The 9,389-nt window shown below is 41.4% G+C and overlaps 1 protein-coding gene across 1 annotated transcript in view; it reads left to right on the top strand.

Annotated features, from left to right (window-relative positions):
* The window catches only part of TDRD7 (tudor domain containing 7), a 29,583-nt gene extending 24,849 nt beyond the window's left edge, over positions 1 to 4,734 (top strand). The window contains exons 12-14 of the mRNA XM_009869441.1: positions 1,309 to 1,799; positions 2,124 to 2,284; positions 4,514 to 4,734. Of these exons, the coding sequence (XP_009867743.1) occupies positions 1,309 to 1,799; positions 2,124 to 2,284; positions 4,514 to 4,734 (873 nt within the window). The remainder of the gene's footprint in view (positions 1 to 1,308; positions 1,800 to 2,123; positions 2,285 to 4,513) is intronic.
* Positions 4,735 to 9,389: the final 4,655 nt, after the last annotated feature.

Consider the following 9,389-nt stretch of genomic DNA (forward strand, 5'->3'; position numbering starts at 1 on the left):
AATCCTTTTCCTAGGACATTTGGCATAAAACTTTCTAGTTTAAGCCTAAGTTACAAGCTTCTCTTTTCCCATCAAGAATTTAGCAACTACCGCATTAGTCTTTCACATTTTGCGGTCCCAGTCCAAATACACAGCTATTTATTTTACCAGCTGATAAGAAAGAAACAGTTATTAATGTTTCACCACATAAAATACATCTATGTATATAGAATAACTGTTGACTTAATCCTAAAGTATTTTTCTGTGAGCATGGCTCTTTCTCCCTCTGATCTTGGAAAGCAGCTTTGTTTTTTGTTTGCTTTTTCTAATCCAGTGTGATTTAGTGTATGCTGTCGTACGCTTAGAATTTCTGTTGTCTGTGAGATAAAATTAGCTTTGCTTGCAGTGTGTCCTATCCAGTTTAATTAACTGAAAACACCCTTTTAAAGGAAATCTGTTACTAGCTACAGACTAAACAAAGTTAATTTCCTTTTTAAAATCTGATTCCTGATACTGTCACAGCACTTGACCTTTTCTACTGTCACAGCACTTTACAGTTTTGCTTACTTTAATGCTGGAGACCACATAGTTAAAACAGCTCCTCTAGTCTTGGACTTAGGACTGTTGAATCTGGCTTTTCTAAACATCCTCTTCCAAGTGAGTTTGAGTCTGGTACTAGTTTTTGCTTGATTAAATAATAGACGACAGATATGTGCTTTGATTATGGTAAGTTTTTATTCTTGCCTAGGAAAATCAACAGAGTAATCTGTAAAGAAATGTTACATGCTTTATCAAATTAAAATTCTAATGCTAGTATATCTGATGTTAAATAGGAAATATTTTTATGTCAGTACTTAAAATTATGCAAGATAGCAGCATGGAAACTTCTTTTGTCTGTTTTTTCCCCATCCTTAATTTAATAGGCTTCATCTCCCCTAATGACAGGAAGATAATTTTGAAGGATTAATTGTTAATATTTAGTAGAATTACTTAGTTGTTTAGTTTTATGGATGCTGTATGGTGTTCTCCTGTAAACTACAATTGTACACGCAGTACTGAGATTGACTCTCTTGGACAGGACAGAACTCAATTCAATCTTTGTGTTTGCTTTACAACTGTGAAATAGCTGCAAATGCTCTTTTTAGCTGTTATGAGTTGCTTACTATCCAGCAACTTCGTTAACATATTTGAGAACACCTTGAAAATACTTCTGTGCATATAGAAAGCAATGAAATATTGGCATTTTTAGAGGCTGTAGTTTTCTGTACAAAACCAGATGTACATTTAATAGTTATTAACTGGAAGTTAAACTGTATTTTTTTTCCCAAGGTGGTTAAACAGGATGGTTCAAAGGGAATTGCACACATTTACTTGTTTGTTCCAGAGAATTTCCCAGATATGGAACGTAGTGTCAATCGACAGATCAAAAATGCAGACTTGTGGAAGCATCAGAAAGATGTTTTCTTGAGTGTTACACCTAGTGGGACTAGCTCCACGAAAGTGGCAAGTGATGCTGTTTCACCTCTGCAGTTAACTAGTGGGAGGCTAGAGAAGAATTTCTCTGATTCAGCCAAAGAACCCGGCAGTGCAGTGTCTGCCACGGATATGCCTCCACCTCTGCCCTTGTCAAAGACTGGCGAGCTCATGGATGTCTATGTCTCGGTGGCCTGCCATCCAGGTCACTTTATTGTCCAGCCTTGGAAAGAGCTACATAATCTGGAAGCCCTAATGGAAGAAATGATTTTGTACTACAGCAGGGCAGAAGAGAAACCTGGGAGCATTGAAAAAAACAAGCTGTATGCTGCTAAAATTGGAAATCAGTAAGTAGATACTTAAAACCAAAGTCTTTGAAGGCAAGTTTAGCTCTGTTAAGCTATGCAAGCCCAGCTCTGCTTTGTCTGCATTGTTAACAAGGTGGCAGATGTCCAGTGATATCTGAGAGATTAAGGGAGTAAATGGGGTTGCAATCTCTTCATGCTTCCACGTTGTAGTTGGAAGAGGAGCCTTCTGTTCAGGTAGTACCAGATCTGGGAAGCCTGAGACATACTGGTTAAGATCTTTTGGTCATGTATTATTTTTCTGGAGCCTTGACAGTGTGTGAATATGAATTCGAATCCTCTATTCTTGTTCTCCCGCTTTTTTAGGTGGTACAGGGTCGTAATAAAAGGAATTCTTAAAAATGGGCTTTTATCTGTATATGAGCTGGACTATGGTAAACATGAATTAATCAGCATAGATAAAGTACAGCCACTCACGGATACATTTAGAAAACTACCTTTCCAAGCTATAACAGCTCAACTTGCAGGTAGGTAGTAAGCATGTACAACTTTTTTTTTTGAAGTCTTACATCAGTGGGGATACCAAATGAACAGAAATGTAAAGTGGGCGAAACTAAAGGTTAATGATGTAGTTGTTTTTTGCTAAAGTATGCGCCTGCTTGCAAAAACATGCTTAATGCATGCACGTTTGTTATCAAAGTATCTCTGCTTCTTGACTTAGGTGGTGATGGTTCTGTTTCATTTAATGCAGCACTTTTAGTTACCATGTATAAAACTGAAGATTGCTTAAACTTTTCCAGCAGCTGCTTTTCATTGTCATAAATATTTATAACTTAATGCTGGAGTGTTTAATATGCAAGGACAGTGGGCAATCAAAACTAAATGGGCTTTGGATCCATAAAACATAACCCATTCCTAAGTGTCAAAGTTATAATTTATCTGTTGATAAGAACTTATGTTCTGATATCCTAATCTACATAAAGTGAGGAACTAGATGCTGAGTTTCTGGGGAAGTTTTTCTTATATATCTTGTTCCTGTTGTGATTTACTGTTTTCAAATGCATATTTGGAATCCAAAGTTGCCTGAAATATGTCCGTGTTCTTAAACAAAAAAAAAATCTCACAAGACGGGTGGGGTCTTTCAGCATACTTAAGTGAGATTAGTTTCCTTGAGAATATGGGGCATAGAGAGTGTGCATACATCTGATCAAATTTTTTAAAAAAAAACAAAACAAAAAAAACCAAACAAAACCAAAACAAAACAAAAAAACCCACAACAACTTGATCTCTCCTTGCTCTCTTTTCTTTCTTTTTCCTTTCCTTTCTGCATTGCTTTCAGATGTGTGTCACTTCTTACTCAGTTGCTGCTTTTTGCCGCTGCTTGGCCAGCTCTAGTCTAGACTTCAGTTATGGAGTAAGCTTGTCTGCAGTGACAGGCCGCAGAGTTGGTGCTGTGATCCTGGGCTGCCTCCTGTGGATCTGCTTTCCTGCATAGCCTCAGTGTGACCTTGGGGGTGGCTTTCAACTAGTGATGATGCAGGCGTTACCGACAGGCTGGGGTCCTAGGAGTACAGTGCTGAAATAAAGCTTATTTCTAGCTGTGTCTTGTCCACTGGGGTAGTACAGGATCCCGCTGAGCAAGCCGGCAAGTTGTCCAATTTTCCTGCTTCACGGAATCCCAAGTAGCTAGTTAAGTTGGCCTCTGAGCTGCTTCCTATTGTCAAAGCAGGCCAGGTGAGCCCGGAAGACTGGTAACTATTGTCTTGCTCTTCTTGCACCTTTTTTCTGTCTTTTTTCGTGTCTGCCACCTCTCAGTCTCTGGTCTATTTCCTTGTAAAATCCCATGTGCTTCCCCACCAGCCTTTCCTAGCATTAACTACTCTTTCTTAACTGTCGACTTCTCATCCCTCTGTAACCTGCAAGGAGCTTGTGTTCCTGTGTTGTCTGTCCTGTCAGCACTAAGCTGCTGCTAGTAGTAAAAGCAAGTTGTTGTCACTTTGCTGGTTTGCTTCTTTTATCCATAAGAGTTGCTGTTTGGTTGTTTGTGCATGATATTTGAGCCCTTTGTGTCTAGATGCTGTATCTCAGTGACGGTCTGGGGAGTCTGAATCCCAACTTTGCAGGAGACACTTCTTTGTCGGTGGAAAGCAGCCATTCAAAAACCTGTTTGGTTTGGGTTTGGGCAGACTTTGCTTTGTCGGATGCTGCTTTCAAAAAAAATCGCAGTTGAGAGGCATTTCGGCAGCATTTTTCTTAATTTCTGCTCTCTGCAGATAGAGTTTGGGATTTGAAGGTCTGGCACGTGTTTTGGGAGCTGATGCTGCTTTGAGATGAAGAAAATTAATCTAAACCAAGGCCAACAGGACAAATAATTTCAGCACCCTCAGGCAGAAGACAAAAAGTAGTTTGTTTTAAAAGGATCTTTCATTTCCTTTTTGTCATGTTTCCCAATATGCCTTGATCATGCATGGCAGCTTGAATTACTTAGTGAGTCAGTGCATTTGCTTTTCACTTCTGCAAATTCGTCCATTTCTTTATACTCCAAGAAAATATAAATGTTCTAATCTCTAATACTTATGCATGTTTGTGTGGGAGATGAGTAAGCTGTGTTTCTTTTGTAGAGGTAACTGCATTCAGTTGCACTTGAGTATCTCTTCTCTCAAGTATTTTAACTCCCCCCACTGCTTTATAAACTTAATCATTCAGGTTCGTCTAGTTGATAAATGACCCTCTCTTTTGTTTTACATTTGTCCTAGGAGTGAAAAATCAGCAGTGGTCAGAGGAGGCATCAATAGTGTTTCGGAACCTTGTAGAGAAGAAACCCTTGGTGGCACAGATACAGGCAGTTAATGAAAGCACTAACTATTGGGATCGAAAAATAGTGGCTTTTCTTGTGGATACATCTCTTCCAGAAACTGATATATGGATTCATGATTTTGTGTCTCAGAACCTTGTGGAATTTTCAAAGGATGATTAATCACCACTTTTGAAATGTAGCAGTTCAGATTCTTTAGCAATAAATTAAGTAACAGGCTTTGGAGAGAAATATAACTACTACATGGCCTTGAATACTTAAAGGGGATAAAACTGAAAAATCTGTGTTACGTGAAAAGAGTTTAACAAGTTTGACTTCAGTTGACTTTCTGAAAATTTGCACTTTGTTTACCATTGTAATGCTAGAATGTTTGAGTGAAAATGTTAAAAAAGTTATTTATCAATAAAATAAGGTTGACTATTGTTCTTGCGATCTTTCCCATTTTATGTTAGAGCTATTATGCAGAGCCATTACTGGATACTCCTTTTAGCTAGCGTTTTTATTACTTGAGAAGCATGGAAGCAGTCCTCAGTATTTCTGAATTTAGTATCAGAGATGTGTCTTACTAGTGGAGTTTTTACCTTCCTTAACTTCACAACAGTTGAATAATTGGGAGTGCCTTGTTTGGGAGACTAAATGTCGGGGGCTCAACTTTCACAGAAAGGTGTGCATTTTGTGTGCTCACCAGTCTGCTTGCAGTGATGCCACTTTTCTGCATTCTCTGCTCCCTTCCTCACCTCAACCCCCTGACCTGTTGCTAAACTCAAGTTATTCCTTTCCCTCTTTTTCCATAGCTCATTTTCATGTGTGCTTCTGAGAAACTTTCAAGGACCGCTGCTCCCTGGAGACAAGAGCAAGTGAAGTCCTGTAAGCACATGGATCAGTGCTTGAAGTCCTCTGAACACAGTATTTTTGGCCTTCTTCAGAGCCTACGTTATTTTTGGCCTTAGAAATAGTTAGAGGAGATGTAGACATGATTGTATTTCATAGTCTGCTGCCCAGATTTTGAGTTTGCTTGCCATAGTCTCTTAAGATGGTTAAAGGCAGTATTAAAGCTTTACACAGTGAATGACAGCAAGAGGTAGTTTTCTGCTGTGCACAGCGATGTAATCTTTCTGGTAATACACAAGCTGAGTTAAGAAATTCTGCCCATGCTTTATCTGCACGGGCAAAGGAGACTGGACAAAGAACAATGACTTGAAAGGTGCAGTGCATATGGAACAGAGTGGGAAGAAGAAAATGCATGCAAATATTCCAGGTAAATGAGCTGTTTAATCATGTAAGTCTTACATTTGCACCCTCTTAATCTAGTTCTGGTGTACTTCTGGAGAAGGCATGGGCTGAGCAGCAAGGAATCCTCTTGGAAGTCTGGAGCCTACCTGCTTGGAATGTGCCCAGTATAGCAGAGCCCTCATGAACAGAGCAGCCAGTGATACACTAACAAACTGCTAATGTAATAGAAATCGCTAATTAACATGGTCCTGTTCATAATTAAGTATACTGAGGTAAGACCCTTGTTGTGAGACAAATTACATTAATGCCAGTAGTTTTCCACATTAGTCAGTTTCTTCTTAGCTGCCACCGCAGAGGAGGTGAAGAATACAGGTGGAGGAACTGGTGTGATAGTGAACTGCTGCAGGATAAACTTTGAAGCAGTTTCCTTCTGTGGAGGACTGCTTTCTGAGCCTGAAAGTCTGAATGGTGCATGCATTAGGATGAGACATTCACTTTCCTGAGCCCCTGAAGAGAGAGTTTTCCTATGTGTCTGGGAGCATATGCCACCTTCATCTGCAATCTTGCAAAGTTTGGTGGCTTTTTAACTGATAATTGTAATGGCACAGGGCATTTTGCTGGAACTGTTTTGAAGTTTGGTTGTGTGTGAAATGCACCTGCTGTGTTTGTATTGTCTGAGGCTTGGCAATGTGCTGCTGGCTGGTAGGCAACTTGCACCTTTGAACTGATGGTGCAGGCTTTGGGACTCTACACTTCTGGTATTAGGGGAAAGCGCACAGCAGATGTTCAAGAGACTCGAGATGCTTCTTGAGCTTGTTGTCTGCTCCTTCTGCAGCATGCTTCACCTTTTCCTCAGTCGTAGGTGCCTGCTCCAGAGCCTAAAAACCCCAGATCAGCAGCAAGGGCAATATCCGTGCAGTCTCATGCATTTGTACAGGTCAGTACTGGAGTTCCTGTGGGCTGCCTTGTACATTGGTGGAACAGGGTGCAGCCTAAGGGATCAGCAAACCCAGGGGCACCGCTGTCTGTGTGGTGGATCATCTTGTGCATGCTTTGATCACGCAGCCAAGCCAAAGTTGTCAACACCGTGCTGTGCTCAGGGCATACGCTGTGTCCAAAGGCTGCATTGAGATGTCTCCCCATCTTCATACTCGCCATACAGTGCCACCCCTGTCTTAAGTAGTTCTGTTACTAGTCCATTACTACAGGTGCTCTGCTGTTAGTTAACTTAGCTACAGCGTTTTTACACCACCTGTGATTCCAGCTGCAGAGCTAGGATTTTACACCTGCTTTTAATGCTACTTTTTTACCCCACTGACCAAGCTAGTAAGATTCTCTTATTACCTTTGCTAAGTGACCTGCCACTGCTATTTGAGTCCATTTTGTGCTCTGGCTTTGTAAAGTGCAGAAGGTGTTGGCTGTACACAATATATAACGCACTGAGTTTGTTGAAGTTTCTCATCCGTGAAGCCGTTAGTGTAATCAGTAGCTAGTCTGCTGTCCCTAGGAGGCACTAGACCTACCTGCTCTGTCTACGTTGTTAATTCGCACAGAATGCCATGTGGCTTTTAACTTCAGTCTTTTAGCAGTCTCTTCTGGGAGTTAATCATAGAACGGCCTAGGCTGGAAGGGACCTTAGAAATCATTTAATCCAACCTCCCTGATGTCGGCAGGGACGCCTCTCAACTAGATCAGGCAACCCATGGGGACCAAACGAGTTCGTTGTGACTCGTTTCTCAGCTTTCATGAAGGCATGATACCTCACCAGGGGTGTTTTCACAGCACACGTCTGAATGGAGTAAGGTGGTGGAGTTGCTGGTTCACGTCATCTTTCCGTTCTGACGGCCATTGGAAAGGCCTCCACAGGAATCCCTGTGCAGTTCTGGGCACTGTCCTACAAGAAAGATGTGGATTAATTACAGAGAACCTAGATGAAAGCAAGAACAGGGGAAATCTAGAAAACTTGGCTTAAATAGACGGATTTGTAGTTAGTCTGGATAGGAGAAGGCCAAGGAGAGGAACACTTTGAAGACTTAACTAATGAAGAATCTGTATATTTATATGTATGGAAAATAGGACATATAATGTCTTGAATTGCAGAAAGGTAAGTTTAAGCTGGGTGTTAGGGGCAACCATACTAAAGAGAGAGGGAAAGCCTGGAAATGCACTGGAACTCTAGTTACATCCTACCTGGTTTTGGCATTTATAATGAATCTGCAGAAGCCCTGCTGATCCTCCCTTGGAACGTGGACGTGGAGTGTGTAATTCTTCAAACGCCACCCCAGATAACTTTCCAGCCAGAAGAAGGGAATGCAGCATTATTAGACATGTTTTGTGGATCACTGTGAATTTCGTGAACTGGAAAATGAGCATACATTACTTAGGGAAAACAAATGACACTGTAATAGTTTAAAAAAAAACAACCCCAAAACCAAATCAGATTTCTTACTTTCCTTAGGCTGTGAACAATAAGTGCTTTTGAACCATTTTTTTCCCTTTATTCTATTTTGAGGAACTCCATTTCGTCAGAGAAATGTTAGAACTCTTTTTGCCATTCCAAAAGGAGTCTCTGTCTCCAAGGTTTCCACTCCCGGACTACACTTTCCCCTCCTCGGAATGCTTTTGTTGCAAAACTCTTTTTGACTGTGCATTTTCACCACACTCATCCTTTGGTTTGCACATGCGGCAAACCTTTGAGAGCCTGGATTCTCATGTGCTGGTTGTGTCAGACAAAAGTGAAGAATAATCATGCAATGAAAACACTCCTCACTTCAAACCTCCATAATGACTGAAAGCTTCCTCTTTTGTTCTTTTATTCATTGCTGATATTTTCAGACTGGAAGTCTTGAACAGGAGCATCCTAAGGGGACTCTGGCACTCACCTTGGATGAGCTTCTGGTGCCCACAAAACTAAATCTGACAGCAGCCACATAGGTTAAAAAATGGCTCGTGTGTACCTCAGATGCAAAGTGGATCCCTTCCACCTGGAAATGCTGCTCACAGCTAGACCAAACAAAGGATACAGCATTTATTTCTAGGGCTAACTGCTGATCTTTCTCCAAATGCTGTGAGGCACAGAACCTCAACACCAGCCAGGCCAGGTCTATGACAAGTTGTGGCAAAAAAAGCCAGATACCACCTCACAGAGACATGGGGCACTTTCCGATGAAGGGTGTCGCTGGGCCTAAGAGGTATTTGGACGGGTAGCCCTCCTTTTGATACACAAGACCCCCTCCACTCTTGGCTTCTGGCTGCTGGTGGAGATTGGACAGCAGAGGTAAGGAGGAGCTTGAGGCTGATACTTTTGTGGGAGATTTGTTAAAAAAGATTATAGAACAAATCCATGGGGCTTTACGTGACTCAAAGGTGAGATGGGGGAAGGACATCTGGCAGCGACATTATTAAAACTGTTGACACCAGGAGGTCGGAAGGGAGCTTTCCGGGCTGATGACTGACTGGGAGGTGGCTGGCACTGGATGTCCGGGGCAAATTGACAGGGAGTAAAATAAGACGTGGACTTAGTAGGTGCATTGATAGAGATGGTATTTGTGGGGAAGCGGCTTTCATGAAGTGCCCACGCTTGC

This window comes from Apaloderma vittatum, unplaced genomic scaffold (genome assembly GCF_000703405.1).
Source record: "Apaloderma vittatum isolate BGI_N311 unplaced genomic scaffold, ASM70340v1 scaffold1455, whole genome shotgun sequence".
Taxonomy (NCBI): Eukaryota; Metazoa; Chordata; class Aves; order Trogoniformes; family Trogonidae; genus Apaloderma; species Apaloderma vittatum.